The following is a 21,399-nucleotide window of genomic DNA, read 5'->3' as shown; positions in this document are numbered from 1 at the left end:
GACGAAAAGAGGGATAGAATTTGGAACTCAAAACCTTAAATAAAAATGTTTATTATTATTTTTAAAAAAGCAAAATAGAACAAAAAGTGCTGATTATTCACCCTGAAGAAGAGGAAGGCTGAGCCATAATTCCATTAAGATCTTCAAAAGACAGTGTGGGATGGGGCAGCTAGGTGGTGCAGTGGATAAAGCACCAGCCCTGGATTCAGGAGGAACTGAGTTCAAATCCAGCCTCAGACCCTTGATATGTGCTAGCTGTGTGACCCTGGGCAAGTCACTTAACCCTCATTGCCCCACAAAATAAATAAATCAATCAAATAAAAAAAAAAAAAGACAGTGTGGGACAATGGAGAGTGGGCTGGTTTTGGAGACATGGGTTTGAGTCTGTATATCAGTTTCCTCATTCACAAAAATTAGGGTATTAGACGTATGATTTCCAAGATCCTTTCTAGCTCTCTATCTGTATACAATGCAGTGCCACATTTGAAAAACTAATTATAAAGATCAAGGGTTCTTAACCTCTTTTGTTTCATAGACCCCTTTGGCAGTCTGATGAAATCTATGAACTCCATCTCAGAGTCATGTTTTTAAGTCCTTAAAATAAAATACTTAGGATGACAAAGAAGCCAATTACATTGTTATATATCACAAAAATATATTTTACTATTCACATATCTCAGGTTAAGAACGCCAGATTGAGAAGATGAATGGATGCCAACTATTCTCTAGTTTCACTTACTACAAAACAAGAGGCTTAAATTAGATGGGGAAAAAGAGATTAGACCTTTAAAAAAAACCAGAAACTTGTGAACTTTTGTAGTTATTAAACATTGAAACAAACTTACAAAATCTCACCATTGAAAGGGACCTCAGAGGACAGTTAGTCCAACCCAAATCTGAACAAGAATCCTTCTAAAGTGGACTTGACAAGTTTTCTACTCAGTTTTCCTTCTAATTTTTTCATTATGCCTCTAGAGTGACTTCAAAATATAATTCAGTTTCTACAAAGACATTTAACATGCAACTTTTCAGATAAACTTCTGTTGCACAAAGTGAGGCATTCCCATGGAACACAGGCTGAAGACTTTCCTAAATTTTGCGGGGATGGACTTATAGAACAAAGGAGCAATAAGAAAAGTATAAACTCCACATAAAAGCATATTTTTTACTCACCTGGTGTCCAGTATAGAAGGGTCTGAAGAAATCTAATGTATCCAGGTGACTGAGGTGCTCCAAGGCGGGCAGGTTCGCCTGGCCAACAATCTCTAATTAGAAAGATATTAAGCACACCATGGGAAAGCAGGTGAGTGACCAATCTACCCGTCTAGTCACCTAACTAAGGCTACATTCTCTGTCTGACCTGAATTTGTAAGAAACCAGAAGGTTAAAGAAAAATTTAAACAATGGTAGTTTCATTCAAGACAATCTGCTTTTCTCTACCTATGCACATGGATGGCTTATTATACAGTCTTTTTTGGTATAACTAGAATCTCTCTTCCACAAAACACGCATGGTCTGAAAATGTTATTTTCCTGTCCTGTCCCCAATTGACTTGCATCACATTAATAAAAATGTCAATGGATTTTAGACATACTCTTATTTGTGTTTATATCAAGAGAAGAGGTCAGAAAATATATGGCTGGAAAGATAACTTCCTAGGAGGTGACACAGCATAGGACACTGGAAGCCAAAGTGGTGCCTGAGGAGGGGAGAAAAGGGGAGGAGTAGCAATCTGAAGATTGATGATAAAAGACACTAATAAAAAATTGTCAGAGAAATTGGAGGCAGAAACATGAGGGACTGCATCGGGGAAAGTAGAATTGTTGCTCTTGAACGTTTCTTATGGATTAGTGTCCTTGAAAGAGAAAAATTTGATCATAAAGCTTCTATAGGCACAGTCTAGAGAAGAACCTGAAGTGAGGTGAGCAGCTTTGAGAAGACCTGTTTGGCACAGGATTAGAGAGAAAATACTCGACTGCCTTTGTAACTAAAAGAAGTATAAGATAAAGTTTCTCCAGAATAGGAAGGAAATTTGGAGGCAGTTTTTGTGTTAAATTGCACCAATCGTAAGTGCATGTCAAGACTGTAATTGCAATAACAATTTATGAGAGGCAGCATGATGAGAGGCAGCATGATGTGCCAGCAATAATGCTGTAATTGAGAATCAGAAAACCTGGGTTCAGATCCCATCTTTCTCACTTACTTTCTGTGTGACCTTGGTGAAGCCATTTAACTTTTTGGGGGCTTTAGTTTCTTCCCTTATATAATAAGGAGGTTGGACTAAGTAACCTATGAGGTCTCTTCCAACTTTAAATCTATGATCATCCCCTTTAGCACCTTAAGATTTTTCAAGTTTTTTCCTCATAACATTCCTACAAGGCAGGTATTTTAAGTATTATCCCATTGTTACAGATGAAAAAACAGAGGCCCAGGGAGAAGAAGAGAATTGCCCAAAGGTATAAAGATAGTCATAACAGTAAGAGGTGGTATCAACAGGAGAATGAGGGACAAAATTGTAATATGTGAATTTAATGGGATAGTATTATTGTTGCTCAGTCATTTCAGTTTTGTCCAATGTTTCATGACCCTATTTGGGGTTTTCTTGGCAAAGATACTTGAGTGGTTTGCCATTTCCTTCTTCAATTGATTTTACAGAGGAACTGAGGATATTATTACTGTGCTACAAGAAATGACAGATGTAAAGAATTCTTTTTCAGTTAGTCAATAAACATTTATTAAGCATCAACTATGTGCCAGCACTGTGCTAAGTGCTAAGGATACAAAAAAGAAGCAAAAGGCAGTCTCTGCCCTCAAAGAGCTCCTAATCAGAGAGACCTATGAGATCCCTGCCCATTCTGAGAGTCTCTTTCTTTTTTAAAAAAATCAAAATAGCCAATGGTTTATCTATTTTATTGGTTTTTTTTAAAAAACCAGCTGTTAAATTTTCAAATAAAAATATTTTTTCAATTTTATTAAGCTCACCTTTGATTTTAGTATTTCTGTTTTGTTTTTTAATTAGGTTTTTAAATGTTATTCTTTTTTAGTATTTTTAAAAAATTTGTATGCCTAATTCATCGATCTGTTCCTTCTCTCCTTTATTGAAGTATGCATTTAGAGATATAAATTTCTCCCGTGGTACTACTTTGGCTGCATCCCACAAATTTTGATATGTTGTTTCAGTGTAATTTTGTTTAACCAAATTATTGATTGTTTCTATTATTCTTTAATCCACTCATTCTTTAGGATTAGCTTATTAAATTTCCAAATAATTTTTCATCTATGCTTCTATGGCCTTTTATTCAATGTAATTTTTATTGTATTATGGCCTGGAAATAGTGCATTTAATATTTCTGCTTTTTTTGCATTTGCTTGTGAGGTTTTTATGCCCTAATATATGGTGAATTTTTGTGAAGATGCCATGTACATCTGAGGAAAAAAAGGTAATGCTCCTTTCTATTCCCATTCACCTCCAGAGGTTTATCATATCTAACTCTTCTAAAATTTTATTCTTATCCTTAACTTCTTTCTTACTTATTTTATGGTAGGATTTATATAGCTCTGAGAAGGGAAAGTTGAGGTTACCCCCTTCCCCAATTATGGTTTTACTGTCTCAGATCATAATTGCTAGCCCTGTCTTCTTTACTCTAGCTGAAACATAATAGATTCTGTTCCAGACTTTTATTTTAGCTCTCTGTGTGTGATTCTGGTTTCTAATCCATTCTGCTATCTACTTCTGTTTTATGGGTGAGTTCATTCCATTCACAGTTATGATTACCAAATGAATATTTCTCTCTATCCTTTTCTTCTGTTTCGGTTTCTCTTTTTATCCTGTTCCTCCTCAAAAGTATGTTTTGCTTCTGACCACTGCCTCTCTTAATCTGTCCTCCCTTTTATTACCTTCTCTTCTTTCATCCTCTTCCCCTTCTACTTCTCTATTGGGTAATATAGATTTTTCTATACCTAGTTGAATGTATGGATGTGTGTATATATATATGCATGCATATGTATATGTGCGTATATATGTGTATGTGTGTGTGTGTGTGTGTGTGTGTATTTCTTCCCTCTTTGAACCAATTCAGATGAGGTTCAAGCACTGACCTTACTCCTCCATTTTCATTCTCTAGTGTAAAAACTTTTTCTTGTGTGCATCTTTTATGTAAGATAATTTATCTAATTTTTCCTCTCCCTTCTCTCTTCTCCCAGTATATTCCTCTTTTCACCTATCCATTTTTTGGAGATCATCCCAACATAATCAACTCATTCCTGCATACTCTATCTATACAGAGTCCTTTTAACTCCCCTAAAAATGATAATGTTCTTAGGAATTTTATATATATAAAATCTTCCCATATAGGAATATAAACAGCTTATTGAGTTCCTTATGATTTCTCTTACATGTTTACTTTTTTATGCTTCTCTTGAGTCTTATATTTGAAAGTAAAATTTTCTATTAATTTCTGGTATCTTCATCAGAAATGGTTAAAATTTCTCTATTTTATTAGATGTCCACCCCAAATTCCCCCCAAATGTTATATCCAGTTTGACTGGGTAGGTTATTCTTGGTTGTAATCCTGTTGCCTTCCCTTCTGGAATATCATACTCCAAGTCCTCTACTCCTATAGTGTGGTAACTGTGAAATCTTGTGTGATCCTGCCTGACTATGGCTCCATATTTGATTATTTTCTTTCTGACTACTTGAAGTATTTTCTTTTTTGTTTGTTTGTTTTTTTGAGGGGCAATGAGGGTGAAGTGACTTGCTCAGGGTCACACAGCTAGTAATTGTCAAGTGTCTGAGGCCGGCTTTGAACTCAGGTGCTCCTGAATTCAGGGCCAGTGCTTTATCCACTGCGCCACCTAGCTGTCCAGTATTTTCTTTTTGACCTGGGAGCTTGGAATTTGGCTATAATATTCCTGGAAGTTTACATTTTAGGATCTCTTTCAGGAGGTGATCAGTGGATTCTTTCACTTTTTATTGATATTGGGGAAGTTTTCCTTTGTAATTTCTTGAAATATGATGTCTAAGCCTTTTCTTTGATTATGGCTTTCAGGCAGTCCAATAATTCTTAAATTATCTCTTCTTGATCTATTTTCCAGTTAAGTTGTTTTTTCTGATAAGATACTCTACATTTTCTATACTTTTTTCATTCTTTTGATTTTGTTTTATTGTATCTCATGGATTCATTAGCTTCCACTTGCCCAATTCTAATTTTTAAGGAATTATTTTCATCAGTGAGGTTTTGTACCATTTACCATTTGGATACTTTTGTTTTTCAAGGTATTATTTTCTTCAGTATTTTTTTTTGGAGGAAGGGGCAGGGCCATGAGGGTTAAGTGACTTGCCCAGGGTCACACAGCAAGTAAGTGTCAAGTGTCTGAGGGAAGATTTGAACTCAGGTCCTCCTGAATCCAGGGCCGGCACTCTGTCCACTGTGCCACCTAGCTGTCCCCTTTGGTATTTTTTGTGCCTCTTTTTATCAATCTACTGTCTTTTCAGAATTTTCTTGTAGGACTCATCCCCTGTTTTCATTTACCACTCTTATTTGATTAATAAAATCATTTTTAGTTCTTTCAGGAATTCTTGTTGGGCTTGTGTCCAATTCAATTTTTTTTTTTCCCTTTGAGGCTTTGCTTGTGACTGTTTTACATCATTGTCTTCTTTTGAATTTGTGTTTTGATCTTCCTTGTTACCAAAGTACCTTTTTATAGTCAGGTCCTTTTGTGTTGTTGTTGTTGTTTGCTCATTTTCCCAGCATATTTCTTGACTTTGAACTTTATGTTAAAGTTGGAAGTTTATGTTAAAGTTAAAGTTTCCAAGTTGGAAATTGGGGAGAGGCACTATCTCAAACTTCAGGCTTTTTCTGAATGAATTGCAGCTTGTCTGTGTGACTCCTATGTGATACCCAGAACTGAATATTGTTGCTAGATTTGCTCTTATTTCACTGATGCTCCTGTGTCTTTCTTAATGTAGCCTTGGATAACATTATCTTTTTGGTTTGTGTGTTTTACTGTGGACCCCTCCTGCATTGCAGTCCACTAAAATCACCAGGTTTTTAGTATAAGAATAGTCGTCTAGTCACCTCTCCCCTCTCCTATACTTTTTTTGGGGGGGAGGGGCGCAGGGCAATGAGGATTAAGTGACTTGCCCAGGGTCACACAGCTAGTAAGTGTCAGGTGTCTGAGGCTGGATTTGAACTCAGGGCCTGAATCCAGGGCCGGTGCTTTATCCACTGTGCCTCCTAGCTGCCCCCTTCTATACTTTTAAAGTAGAATTTTTGGACCTAGGTGTAGGATTTTACATTTATCCCCATCACATTTCATTCTATTCAAATAGAATCGCATTCTAGCCATTTGAGGTTTTTTAGATCTTTGTGGATTCTTGAGTGCAGAGACTGCACTCAAGGAGGGAGCCAGAGGTGGGAGAATAGGATGCAGTGGGGGAGGGGGGCAGTTAACTTCACAGATTTTATTTTATTTTATTTTATTTTGTAGGGCAATGAGGATTAAGTGACTTGCCCAGGTCACACAGCTAGTAAGTGTCAAGTGTCTGAGGCTGGACTTGAACTCAGGTCCTCCTGAATCCAGGGCCAATGCTTTATCCACTATGCCACCTAGCTGCCCAAGTTCACAGATTTTTTAAAAAATAAGGACCTTTAGCAATAGAAGTTTGGCAGACTAATAAAAATTTACTTAGGTCAAATGGATTAGATCACAGAACCTATTGTGGTTATATTTGGCTCTTGAATTTTGTTTCCTTTAACCATTTATTTTTAGTGCTTTTTTTTTTTTTTTTGGTTTGCAGAGCAATGAGGGTTAAGTGACTTGCCCAGGGTCACACAGCTAGTTAACCATTTATTTTTACTAATAACAGGGATGGAAGTGTGGTTACAGGTAAAGTAAATTAACAGCTAGTTCAAAGAAATATATATATTTTTAAATTGGGCTTTAGGGGGAAGCTAGGTGGCGTGGTGGATAAAGCATCAGCCCTGGATTCAGGAATACCTAAGTTCAAATCTGACCTCAGATACTTGACACTTACTAGCTGTGTGGCCCTGGGCCTTAACAACCCCCCCCTCACCCCCCAATAGCCCTGCCAAAAAAAAAATGGGCTTTAGTTAATTTGGTATATATTATGAATGGCAACATGGCATAGCAGATATGCCACATAAATTTTTTTTCCCAATAAATTGACTTTAACTATGGCTTTTTCTCAATCTTACTTTGTTACCTGAGGACATGTAAGTCATGTCAACCAACATTTATTAAACACCTATTATGCACATAATATAGCATAGCCAGGCAGTCTGCTAAATACTGGGAATACAAAGAAAGAACAAAAACAGCCCATGTTTTCAAGGAGTTCAGTCTAATGGAGGAGGGAGGGGATAACATTCAAATAATTATATACAAAGATATGTAAAGGATAAATTAGACTTAATCTTAGAGAGAAGGTACTAGCATTAGGGAGGATTAAGAAAGGCTTTTTATATAAGATGGGACTTTAGCAAGGACTTGAAAGAATTCAGGGAAACTAGAGGTAGAGATGAGGAGAGAGAGAATTCCAGGCTTGGAATATCCCATATTTTGTAGAGGAAATGTCTTATTCAAGGAGGCCATTGTCCCTAGATCACAGAATATGTGGAAGGTAGCAAGGTGTAAGAAAACAAAAATTGTAGGAAGGGACCAAGTTGTGAAGGGCTTTCATAAAAACTATGCAAACTGATTGGGCTGAGGGGAGGGGTGGAATTTGATGGGAAAGATGATAATCTAAGAGCATTGTGGATAGCTGAGGAAAGGTAATTTAAAATTTTAATATAATTTTAACTAAATGGCTCTGGACATTCCTCATTAAGATAATTGAAAATTGACTATTTTCCCCATTTCAATTTCAGTGAGAGTGGTCAGCCTTTCTTTCTGTACCTTGCCCTAACTCACATGCATGTTCCCTTGACTGTGACTCATCGGTCAGCAGACTTACCAGGTCAAAGGCTCTACAGGCAAAGCTTACGGGAGATGGACAGCTTGGTTGGCAGGATAAAGGACAAAGTTGACAGCACAGTGAAGGAAAACACATTCCTCTGGTTCACAGGTAAAGTAGTAAAAAGCAGCCTAACCAAGATGTAATATATAAACCAGATTAAAATCCTTGCTGTCTCACTCCCAGAATAGAGGAAAAACAAAGTTTATACTTCATTAAGGGAGAGAAAACTTATGACAATTTTCTCATACCTGTCATTCAGTTCAGTTCAGTTCAATTCAGTAAACATTTATCAGGTTGTTCCTATGTGTAGGAGGAACTGAGTAGGAATTGAATATTGGAACCTCTCAGACCAAGGCTTTAAGAACAGGATAACTCAGATTAAAAACAAATAGTCTGGAAGTGAACTTGACTTTTTCCTAGGTTCTGGATTGATTGGATGAACTCTGGTGGTTTCTGAATATGTGTCTTAGTTGCCAGTGAATCACTTTGACATTATAGACCAATATAGTCTTCAAGTATACCTCACCATTAGCTAATAAAAATGTCCTTAGTAAATATTATTTCTGGGGTTGAGGGCTTTTGGCTATTTAGACAATAGCTGAGCTGAATTAGTGACTTCAGGGTCACTAGTGATGACTTATTGAACTCAGTTACTCATTTGGATTCAGATCTAAAAGGGAAATAAAAAGTCATATAAAAGGGTCTCAAATAAGTTATACCTAGCCTGAGGAGAGCATATCTATCTGTTTCTGAAAGTAAATCAATGCCAGGATTGGCATAATAATGAGCACCTTAAGGGGAAGAACCACATTTAAAGCTAAATACAATTTTGTGCTGTTATAGAGTGCTCAAGAAATAGGAATGTGCTCACCATCCAAAAGCCAGTATTACCTAGAGTTATTTTTTTCTAAAAATAGTGATAGGCTATACCTTCTCTTCTCTTGCCCACTTGTTAACAATGGAACCTATCCGTAAGATGGTTGACTAGTGTTGGCTTGGGCTGGTGACATATTTAATAAAGTGACATTTTTCTAAATAAAAGCAAGCAGGGATGAATCCAACAATTTTGGTTTCTTGTGGAATCATGGAAAAAGTACTTGATGTAAGTCAGGAGACATGGAATTGAATCCCAATGCTGACATTTCTTGGCTATACAATCATGGAAAAGTCATTTGACCTTGGAACTTTAACTTTCTCATATGTAAAGTGGGGGGGGGGATGTTCACTGAGTGCCCATCCATTCAATACCTGCCTAATACTCACTAATAATAAAACAATGTTTCAAAACCCTATTTGCCTACTCCATTTCTTAGTATCAATTAGTCATTATTCTTTATGGTAATTAAAGAGGCCGGAGGGAAAGCTATTCTAACCCAAATATGAGCCTGGCTGAGGGTGCTGAGCCACTGAATGTTTAACCCTTTCAACCATGACCTGTTTCTACAGAAATGCCATGAGTATTCTCTTGGTGCAGAAACAATTCAGCGGTAAGCTCAGGGCTGGCAAATAGTGAGTTTCTAGGATTCTGGATTCAGAGGAAGAGTTGATGGTCCATAAAACAAACAAACAAAAATAGCTTTGGGCTACAGTAAGAGATTTGGGCAGCAAGGTAGCACAGTAGATTGAACATTGGACTTGGAATCCAGATCACTAGAGAAGGGAGTGGCAAACCACTCCAGTATCTTGGCCAAGAAAGCCCCAAACGGAGTGTTGAAGAGTCAGACATGACTGAAACAACTCATCATCAACAATGCATGTGTATCTGTGTGTGTGTGTATATATGTATATATGGAAGGCATATACCATATATACACACGCACACAGGTACATATGTACATATATGTGCCTCTGTGTATATAAATTTAAAAATCATAAAGAACTATGTGAATGCCAGTGTTGTTGTTTTTTACCTCATTAATACTATGTTGTAGTAGTCAGGATATCTGTTGACTACTTATTAAAACTACCCTTTAAGTAGCAAATGTATTGACTTTGACTTCTTTTTGAATTAGGATGACTAATGATTGTCACAGGTTGTCTCAACTTTTATATCCTGCGTTTTTTGCTTCCAGGGGACAATGGCCCATGGTCACAGAAGTGCGAGCTGGCAGGAAATGTGGGACCCTTCTCTGGACTATGGCAAACTAATAGAGGTAGGGGATAGGCCCTCCCCTCTATTTTAGTAGAAAGGGACTCAGCTGGGATTTAATGTGGTAGCTTACACTGGGAAGCTGAGATTTGTGTCCCTCACGTTCTGCTTTCAAGAGTATCACTCTTGCCCTAGTAAAATGATGGTAGCCATACTGATCAACTTCAGGAAGTTCAGGAAGAAGAAAAATATGGCCTGTAACTGCCTTTTCTAGCATTGTCTTTTATGGTTCTCTCATATAAACCAAGCCTTCCATTCTGGCCAAACTGGTCCCAAACAGAACCTTCAGCTTTTCTCATGCCTTTCTACTTGGTCTTCTACAATTTTTTCTTCTGTACTGCTCCCTAACCTCAGCTGATGTAAATCTTACTCATCCTTAAAGGCCCAGTTATAATCTCACTTATTTCATGTCTTTATGATTAGATTGATTCATGGTAAGCTCTTCATCTTTCCTTTCTCTGAATTCTACAGTTTCTGGCTTTCTTTCCCCCTATGATCTTGTGATCCTATAATATATTTTATGAGAATCACAAAATAGATAATAAAGAATTGATTTTAAATCCAGAGGGATTTAGAAGTATAGTAGATTTTTGATGATCCATGAGCAAACTTTAAAACCCTGGACCTATTTACCTTGCCATCCAGCACCTTGGGAAAGGTGTGTCCCCAGGCTACCTTTTAGTGTATGCTCAGGAAGTAAAGGAAGGGGAAATATGACTTCCTTCCTCCATCCTTACCAACTCACTTGATGCAATCATAGGATTGAAGTGGAGGAAGATGGAGGCTCCTGAGAGAAGGAATCACTGTTGATAGAGGGGAGGCAGTTTCTTTATCCTCTCCCTACCTCCTATTGGCCATATCACTTTGAAGCAGAGCTATGTGACCAATAGGAGACAATCTAGCAGAGGGAGCAGAGATATATCCTGTAGATAGATACAGACACAGGGAGGCAATCACTCGAGGGAGGAAGCAACTCTGAAGAATGAGACACCTGACAGGAGTAACAGGAGACAGGTATGAACAAAAGCAGACCTTAGAAACCCAGCCAAGCAATATGGTCAGCAGAGTCAATGTATCCAAAGAGAGCTTTCTGAGGTCTTGATGAAGAGAGAAAGCATCACCAGGTTCTATGTTTCCAGGGTTTGTGAATTACCTTTACCACATAGGTATTCTACAATGTGCCCTCTTGCCGTCATACTTTAAGTATGAACCTATTCTTCCTGTGTATGCTGTGTGCATTTTTGGTTTGAGGGGAAATGTTTTGTCAATATCCTACCCTGTCATTCCAGCAAATGCCTTTGTTAAGAGCCAGTTGACTCTATTGGCTGATCGTTAATGAGAAGCATACAGGTAGGGGCTCATGAGCTATGACATTAGGATTACAGGTTCATAGGATTGCCTCTGGAACCCATGGTAGCAGCTGCCTGTTGCAGACCCAGCCATTGAGCATGAATGCTAGCTTGAGTATTCCTGAGGGTGTGTTCCACTAATTTTAATAGTAAAATGGTTGTCTAAATAGAAAATAGAATGATTCTGGTTGAGAGTAAAAATAAAATGCTATTTGGTGTTAAAATTCTGATCTAGATGGATCCTCTTCTTCAAACTAGGACTTTTTAGTTTTATGACTAGCTACTAGGGCTGAGATAATGTGGTACAGTGGAAAAATCTGTAGGCTAGGAGTTTATTGGAGTCCTGATTCTGTTGGGACTTTGAGCAAACACTTAGCTTCCCTGGAACTCTTTCTCTATTGGTAAAGTGAGGAGGTTAGAAGAAATGATATCTAAAGCCTCTTCCAGTTCTGATTTTTGATTTTTGGTCTTGTACTTGGGATAAGTTGGTATAGACTAAAGGCTGAGATTGTGGAATAGGTAGGTATATGCTTGATATGGATGTTATGGTGGTATGAGTACTTTTTCCTATGCCCACAATTATGATTCTTGCTTCCTTACAGTTTAATTATTGACACTCCCTGTCCCCTCTGGGGATAGGACTAGGTCAGTATAGCTTCTTTAATGTTCTAATGAAAAACAAAAGGGGTGATGGGCAAGAAACTAGAAACAAAGGAGCCAAGAGAATCTAAAGTTGAGTTGTTTTTTTGTTTTTGTTTTTGTTGCTTATTATAAAACCAAAATGCATATAAATATGCATTTAGCAGCATAGATGTTTACAAGGAAACAAGTTTCTTTAGTGTGCCAAGTAAGGAACATGAACAGTGAGAATCTTCCTATGTAAGGGTGACCTATTGAACCATCATTTCAATTCAGTTCAATAAACATTTAAGAACCTACTAAGTTCAAGGCAATTTGCTTGTCCTGGGGATACAAAAATCAAAATGATACAGTATTTTTCCTTCAGGGACCTTATACTTTACAGAAGGGGTAGGGAGAAGAGGGGAAATCAATAGGACATATGATATCTCAGTTGATCCCTTTTGTGATGCATTTTTGAAACATCTAATTAGGCTTGGAGGAAGTGGTCTGTGACCAGGAAAAGGGTTTGTTTTTTCTGTTTTTGAAACTAACTGACCTGCTGAGTGACTGGACTGTCCCTACCCTACTGTTCTCATTAGCACAAGGCTCTCACCTACAGAGTAGAAGTTATAAATAACCACAATGTGAAATGAAGCAGCAAAGCATCCAGAGATATCAGAGAAGCTAGAAGGGACCTTAGTGAACATTAAGTCCAAGCCTCTGGTTTTACTGGTAAGGGCACTGGGGTTCAGAGAGAGGAAATAACTTGTCCAAGATCACACAGCTAGCATTGTTGCTGGGATGCAACCTGACTCCTTGGGATGCTCTCTACACTATGCTTCCTTTTTGGCTGTGAAGAAAAATTTCCCTAGTATAATATAACATCCTGGCCTCTTCTAAAGTTACAGGAAGGCCTGTTCCTCCCCTCCAAGAGTATGCTTTGCAGAGTATGAATGAGGTGTAAGGGGGGCGGTAATGAGGGGGGAAACAGGAACTGTAGGAGAAAAAATGTCTTGGCTCACATACATAGACACAAGAGTTTCCTGGACTTTGGATGTTGTACTCTGGGTTTAAACTACAGAGAGAGATCACATGCTTTTTATAATTTGATTGAATACCCTCTTCCACACTATGTCCCTCATAATGTGTCCTTTGGGATGTGCAGTGTATGACTTTGGGGAGGGCTACCCCCTGTCTCTTGAGGACCTGATGTTATCCTGCCACTTTTCAGTAGTCTTTGTCAAAAAGGATAGCACCTACAGATAAACCAACCCTTTTAACTCTTAAGATTTAAAACCATAAGGTAGCTCAGAGATTCAACCTCCTTGTTTTATAGGTAAGGACACTGTGACTCAGAGGTAAAGTAACTCACACACAAATAGTAGCTTTGCCTGGAGAAACCAGTTCTCCTGACTATATCATTCTCTCCAATTAGCCTCTCCCTTTCTCTCTCTGTCTCTGTATCTCTGTCTCTCTCTGTCTCTGTCTTCCCTCTCCCTCTTCATCTCCCTCTCCTTCTTTCTCTTCCTCCCCTTCCCAAAAACTTAGGTCCTCTGGCCCCAAATCCAATATCCTCTCAATTATACTGTGCTACCTCCTATTTCTCTACCTGAAATGATCCACAAATCATACCATTGGCTAAGCCTGCCCTAGATCAGTGTTCTCAAAGTTTTGAGGTCTCAGGACTCCTTTATGATCTTAACAATTATTGGGGACCCCAAAATGCTTTTGTTTATGGGGGTTCTATCTATTGATATTTACCAAATTAGAAATTAAAGCCTGGGGGCAGCTAGATGGCACAGTGGATAAAGCATCGGTGCTGGATTCAGGAGTACCTGAGTTCAAATCCGGTCTCAGTCACTTGACACTTACTAGCTGTGTCACCTTGGGCAAGTCACTAAACCCCCATTGCCCCTCAAAAAAAAAAAAAAGAAAGAAATTAAAGCCTGTTAGTATTATTATGAAAAGTTTTGACCTTGTAGATTCCCTGAAAGATTCTTGAAGGTCCCCAGGAACTCCCAGACCACACTTTGAGAACCATTGCCCTAGATGACTGTAGGAGATAAAAACTTAGTGGAGGAGAATTGGGAGAGGTACAAAGGCGATAATTCCATAATAAAACCAATTAGGTATTTTTTTCAGTTACAAAATTTGAAAATAACTCAAATTATATTCTTAATGTCAGGTTGTTTTGTTGTTCTTGTTGTTTTACAAAAGTCTTGATACTAGAAAAAATGAAAATTTAAAAATATGACAGGTATACAAGGTCATAGTCCAAATTATTTTTAATTATGTGGATTTTAGATACCTGAGAAAGTGAATTTATTGTAAAATTGGAGACTTAATTCTGGGGGTCCCCTGTTTCAGTCAGGTGTCTAGACTGGATTTTCTTCTCATTTGAATTTCAGCATTTCCTGGTTTGGGGGGATCCTGCTTGGAGAAACCCTTTTAGATCAGATGGAAGGGTGTCTGAAGGTGGTTGGTGTGTTCACAGTCATGTAGGATATACAGTACCACAGCGCAGACTGAAAACTAGCCTATCGCATCAGGCTGAGAGCTGCTTTGGTTCTCAAGCACTTCACTAAGCCCTACTTTGCGCTCCCTTTCTGCTACCTGATGAGGCCGCCACAGAGGAGCTGCTGATCCTATGAGGCCCATGAGGCGGAGCCTTCCCTCCACTTTGTTGTCTCTTGGTGGGGATGCTCAGCTTGGCATTGACGCTTTTATGAGTGATGAGGGGGTTGGACCACATTCTATCCTAGGCTTCTCATTAGCTAGAATAGGTTAAGGGGGAGGGGCTCAGGATTCTGTCTTTTGTCCAGGCTAAAGGATAGAATGTGTAAAGACAACAGCCCCATAGCTCCTGCACAAGCCCCAGTTACAGGCTAGGAGTCTCTGGAGGGCTGAGGAAGGGGATTTGTCTGGGTATTGTGTGATCTTGGGCGATTTGAGGCATCTTTTTGAACTGCAGTTTCCTCAGTTGTAAAATGAGGGAAATGAGTTAGATGACCTCTGGCACTGGGGCTTTTGGCCTGGGGTCTATGAACAATTAAAAAATATATATTTTGAATATTATGGTTCAGCATAGTTGGTTTCATTTGCAAACTTATGCATTTTATTTTGTGTTTAAAAATTTTCTGAGAAGGGGTCCATAGGTTTCATCAGGCTGCCAGAGGAGTCTGTCTTACACACACACACACACACACACACACACACACACACACACACACAAATAAATGTTAAGATCCCCTGATCTCTAAATATATAATAATCCCATGCAGCATATGACTTAGATGCAGGGTCCTAGGAATCACCACTCCTCCCCTTCCTGACACTGCCCCCAGACCTAATTTCCTATTTAGTGTGGAAGTGACGACTTGTTTTTTCCCCAAGATGAATGCCCCTCTGTCTGCTTCTTTGGCTTAATTTGAAGAGCAGAATTGCTGTGCCTCCCTTCCCCCCTCTACATCTCCCAGTGATGAGGAAGCATTCTGTTGTGTTTGTGTATTTGGCATCCTGCTGCGCCTAGGAGACCTTGACAGTTTATAATTTGATGCTATCAGGTTGTTGCATAACCTTTTCCACTGGGAAGCAATATTCTGCATCCTTGACTTTCCATGCAGTGGGAGAATGGGCAGGTAGGCAGGGAAGCCTGTGCTTGCTTCTAGGTAAATTATCATTTAAAGGTTGTTGGTGATACCTTTGAATCTGTCTGGGTCAGGGTTATCTGCTAGAGATTGAGAAAGTGAGAGAGGACGTCTCTGAAAGAGATTCAGGAAGTTCAGAGTGAGGTCTCACCAGAGTACTTTGATGGTATTACCTAATCTAAATCGTGCCTGCAACCTTCTGTTTTTACGTCATATTCATTTCCAAGTATATCCTTCCTCTCACTCTAGCCAGTGAGCCACCCCTGGTAACAAACAAACAAACAAAAAAAGAATGAGAAAAAAAAGTTGGTTCAGCAAAAACAATCAACACATTTATCGTATCTGATGGCATATTCAATATTCCACACTCATAGTAAGGTAACCCAAGAGAGGGGGGTACATTTTCTCAACTTTTCTTCAGATCCATACTTGGTCATTATGATTGTGCAAGGTTCAGTTTCATCTTATTGTTTCTTCCTTTTAAATTATAGTCATGGGGGCAGCTAGGTGGTGCAGTGGATAGATAAAGCACTGGCCTTGGATTCAGGAGGGCGTGAGCTCAAATCCAGCCTCAGACACTTGACACTTACTAGCTGTGTGACCCTGGGCAAGTCACTTAGCCCTCATTGCCTCACCAAAAATAAATAAAAATTGTAGTCATCTAGTATGTTATTTTCCCAGTTCAAAGCAAAACTAGTGGGGGAGTGAGGAACATGCTTGTTTAGCATACAGGCACTATGTTAAGTACTTAACAAATATTATCTCATATGATCCTTACAAAAACCCTGGGATTTAGGGACTATTATCCCCATTTTACAATTGAGGAATCATAGGCAGATAGAAGTTAAGTGACTTGCTTAGGGTAACACAGCAATTAAGTATCTGAGGCAGTATTTGAACACTAATTTTCCTGATTCCAGGACCAGAACCTTGTGCGCTATGGTGCCACCTAGTGGCAGAATAAGAAAAGTACCAATTAAACATTTCCCCATAAAACTGTGACACGGCATCCGTGGGAAGATTGGACACTCTTAGAGAACATGTGTGGAGGGGGGGAACATGTGTAGTCGGGATCCATGCATGGAGGAACACACATGAAGGGAATGCCTGTGGCTGAGGGTGACTCACTCTTTGATTCTGTAGGACTGCTGCCTTTTAAAATTTTTTTTATTTTTTTGGACTGCTGCCTTTGCAACATTTAAATGTTCTTAACGATTAATTAATTATTAACTTAATTATCAATTAATATAAACAGCTTAATATACAAAGAATAACAAAGAGATTATATTTGATCTTCTGTTAGGCAGAGGTTTTTCTAAAATGTATCATTTAATTTTAATGAGGTAGTAATAACATCTGCTTCTGTCTTCTAGTGACGTCATTTCACTGTACTTGTTGGACCTATTCTCCAATGGTTTCTGCTAGTCATGCAGCTTCCACGGATGCTGCTTTAGTGGGCTCAACCATCCGCCACTACTCTGCTGAGTGCATGGTCAATACCAGATGTGGCTCCCTTGGAAGATGCTCTGTTATCGATGTAGTCTATGCCAGATGCTGCTGGGCATGGTCCCACTGGGCATGTACTTATAGAATTTCCACTGAAGTCCTTGGCTACAGTGTTATTTCTTCCTTTTGAGAAGTGTGGTCACTGCAATAACCTTTTAGAGTAGAATCTTGAGCCTTAAAACCAAAACCAAAAAATAATCCAGTTCCTTTAGAATAGCAGCTGTCCAATAATGGACCAACAAAATCCTTCCTTAGGAGAAATAAACCATGACTTTTGCCCTCCTTATGAAGTGAGCTGTCTTTTCCTCTTCAGAGTCTTGGTTTCTGAGACTCTCTCTCTCTCTTTTTTTTTTTTGGTGAGGCATTTGGGGTTAAGTGACTTGCCCAGGGTCACACAGCTAGTAAGTGTTAAGTGTCTGAGGCCGAACTTGAACTCAGGTCCTCCTGAATCCAGGGCCGGTGCTCTATCCACTGTGCCACCTAGCTGTCCCGGTTTCTGAGATTCTTGCAAAAGATTCTCTTCCCCAGATACCGACCTCTTTAGAACAAAAAACAGATACATTCCTAAGTAGTTACTGCTTTTGGACTAGTTCTTTTCTTTGGGTTAAACCTCTTGGGTCTCTGGGATTGAGGATCTCCATGGACAACCTCATTATAGCTCGGGATGACTACTCTATATGCCACCTGATTTTAATCTCTGAAGAATAGGTCATTATTCCTGTAAGGACCATTTGTCCAATAATTACCAGGCAGCTCTGGGTTTTGATATTTCTCAATATTTTCAACTCTAAGCCCATTCCACTTTCCCAGAGCCAGAGGAAAGACACAGAAACAAACTCTTAGCTCATGAGGGACAATCTTATCACTAGACTGACTCCATTCCTGGCTTTTTATAAATAGATTTGACCAGCTCATTTGCAGAGAGAGAGAGAGAACTTTTTTTTTGGTTTGTTTTTTAAGGAAAATAATAGCTTTTATTTGTATTGCATAGTAAGGGATACAAAAGACTTTTAAAAAACCAATTCTGTGAGACAAATAGTATACATATTATCCATGTTTCACAGCTAAGGAAACTGAACTTTGGAGAGGCTAAATGTTTACATGCTTTAGAACTGGAAGCAATTTTTTTTTTTTTTTTTGGTGAGGCAATTGGGGTTAAGTGACTTGCCCAGGGTCACACAGCTAGGAAGTGTTAAGTGTCTGAGGCTGGATTTGAACTCAGGTCCTCCTGACCCCAGGGCCAGTGCTCTATCCACTGCGCCACCTAGCTGCCCCCAGCAATTTTTAAAAATAAAAGTATTTTATTTTTTTCCAGTTACATATAAAGATAGTTTTCAACATTTGTTTATATAAGATTTCCAATTTCCAATTTTCTCCCTTCCTCCCCCCTCCTCTAGACAGCAGATAATCAGATATAGGTTTTATATATATAACATTAAACATATTTCTGCATTAGTCATGTTATAAGAGAAGAATCAGAGCAATAAGGAAAAACCTCAAAATAGAAACACAGCCCCCAAAACAAAAGAAATAGTATTGTTCAATCAGCATCCATACTCCACAGTTCTTTTTTTTTTTTTTCCTGGATTTGGAGATCCCCTTCCATCACGAGTCCCCTGGAACTCTCTTGTACCATTGCATTGGTGAGAAGAATCTAGTCCATCACAGTTGATCAACACGCAATGTTGATGATATTGTGTACAATGTTCTTCTGGTTCTGCTCATCTCACTCATCATCAGTTCATGCAAGTCCTTCCAGGTTTCTCTGAACTCTTCCTGCTCATCATTTCTTTCTTTTTTTTCTTTTTTTTTCTTTTTCTTTTTTTTTCTTTTTACAGGGCAATGAGGGTTAAGTGACTTGCCCAGGGTCACACAGCTAGTGTCAAGTGTCTGAGGCCGGATTTGAACTCAGGTACTCCTGAATCCAAGGCCAGTGCTTTATCCACTGAGCCACCAAGCTGCCCCCCTGCTCATCATTTCTTACAGCACAATAGAATTCCATTACATTCATATACCACAACTTGTTCATCCATTCCCCAATTGATGGGCAACCCCTCAATTTCCAATTCCTTGCCACCACAAAAAGAGCAGCTATAAATATTTTTGTACATGTGGGTCCCTTTCCCTTTTCTATGATCTCTTTGGGAAAAAGACCCAAAAGTGGTATTGCTGGGTCAAAGGATATGCACAGCTTTATAGCCCTTTGGGCATAATTCCAGATTGCTCTCCAGAATGTTGGATCAGTTTACAGCTCCACCAACAATGCATTAGTGTTCCAATTTTTCCACAGCTTCTCCAACATTTATTATTTTCCTTTTTTTGTCATATTGGCCAATCTGATAGGTGTCAGGTGGTACCTCAGAGTTGTTTTAATTTGCATCTCTAATCAATAGTGATTTAGAGCATTTTTTCATATGGGAATAGATAGCTTTGATTTCTTCATCAGAAAACTGCCTGTTCATATCCTTAGACCATTTCTTAATTGGGGAATGACTTGGATTCTTATAAATTTTATTTAGTTCCCTATATATTTTAGAAATGAGACCTTTATCAGATGTACTGGCCATAAAAATTGTTTCCCAGCTTTCTCCATCCCTTTTAATTTTGGATACATTGCTTCTGTTTGTATAAAACCTTTTTAATGTAATCAAAATCATCCATTTTGCATTTCATAATATTCTCTATCTCATTTGGTTATAAACTGTTCTCCTTTCCAAAGATCTGAAAGGTAGATTATTCCTTCTTCTCCTAATTTACCTTTGGCATCACCTCTTATGTCTAAATCATGTACCCATTTTGACCTTATTTTAGTATACGGTGTAAGGTGTTGGTCTGTGCCTAATTTCTGCCATACTATCTTCCAGTTTTCCCAGCAGTTTTTGCCAAATACTGAATTCCTATCCCAGAAGCTGGAGTCTTTGGGTTTATCAAATAGTACATTATTAATGTCATTTACTACTGTGTCTCCTGTACCTAGCATATTCCATTGATCCTCCACTCTATTTCTTAGCCAGTACCAGATAGTTTTGATCATGGCTACTTTATAGTATAGCTCCAGATTTGGTACAGCTAACCCACCTTCCTGTGCATTTTTTTTCATCATTTCTCTTGATATTCTTGACTTTTTGTTTTTCCATATGAATTTTGTTATTATTTTTTCTAGCTCTATAAAATCATTTTTAGGTAGTCTGTTTGGTATGGTACTGAATAAGTAAATTAATTTAGGTAGAATTATCATTTTTATTATATTAGCTCTGCCTATCCATGATCAATTGATAACTTTCCAATTTTTTTAGATCTGATTTGATTTGTGTGAAAAGTGTTTGGTAATTGTGTTCATAGAGTTCCTGGGTTTGTCTTGGCAAGTAGACTCCCAAGTATTTTATATCATCTACTGTTACTTTAATTTCTCTTTCTATTGAGAGAGATCACTTTTTAACTGAAGGCCGATGCAAGGAGATTAAAAAAAGGCTTTTTCATGGAGTTGGTGGCTTCAGAGATGGGCCTTGAAGGATGAGAAAGACTTTAGCAGATGAAGAAAAGGAGGGAATGCATCCCAGAAATGAAGGAGCAGGCATCCATTCCATTAACAAGAGTGATTCAGAATGAACTGAGACTCTTCATTTTTGAGGAGAAATGAGTTTTGAATACAAGTAGGCTTTTTTTTTTTTCTTTTTTCTTTTTTTTTTTTTAGGCAATGGGGGTTAAGTGACTTGCCCACGGTCACACAGCTAGTAAGTGTCAAGTGTCTGAGGCCGGATTTGAACTCAGGTACTGCTGAATCCAGGGCCGGTGCTTTAACCACTGCGCCATCTAGCTGCCCCAACAAGTAGGCTTTTAGAGAGAACACTAACATAAATGTTTTCTGTTGTAAACTGTATATAACCAAAATGTATTTCCAAAGTTCTATTTATTTACATATGAGATGAGACTTTTTTTAATGATTTTTTTTTTTTTTGGTGAGGCAATTGGGGTTAAGTGACTTGCCCAGGGTCACACAGCTAGTAAGTGTTAATTAAGTGTCTGAGGCCGAATTTGAACTCAGGTACTCCTGAATCCAGGGCCGGCGCTTTATCCACTGCGCCATCTAGCTGCCCTGAGACTTTTTTTAAAAGGCAAAAAAGAGAACAGTCCAGTGAGCTGCATTAG

General features: G+C 38.5%; 1 protein-coding gene across 6 annotated transcripts in view; it reads left to right on the top strand.

Moving 5' to 3' along the window:
• The window catches only part of ARSG (arylsulfatase G), a 186,086-nt gene that overhangs the window by 145,416 nt on the left and 19,271 nt on the right, over positions 1 to 21,399 (top strand). For all 6 annotated transcript variants that reach the window (XM_043963167.1, XM_043963166.1, XM_043963164.1 and 3 more), the window contains 2 exons: positions 7,890 to 8,086; positions 10,051 to 10,131. In XM_043963167.1, the coding sequence (XP_043819102.1) occupies positions 7,890 to 8,086; positions 10,051 to 10,131 (278 nt within the window). The remainder of the gene's footprint in view (positions 1 to 7,889; positions 8,087 to 10,050; positions 10,132 to 21,399) is intronic.

The sequence above is a fragment of the Dromiciops gliroides genome, chromosome 4 (assembly GCF_019393635.1).
Source record: "Dromiciops gliroides isolate mDroGli1 chromosome 4, mDroGli1.pri, whole genome shotgun sequence".
In the NCBI taxonomy this organism is placed as follows: domain Eukaryota; kingdom Metazoa; phylum Chordata; class Mammalia; order Microbiotheria; family Microbiotheriidae; genus Dromiciops; species Dromiciops gliroides.
This window is presented reverse-complemented; position numbering and strand designations above follow the sequence as displayed.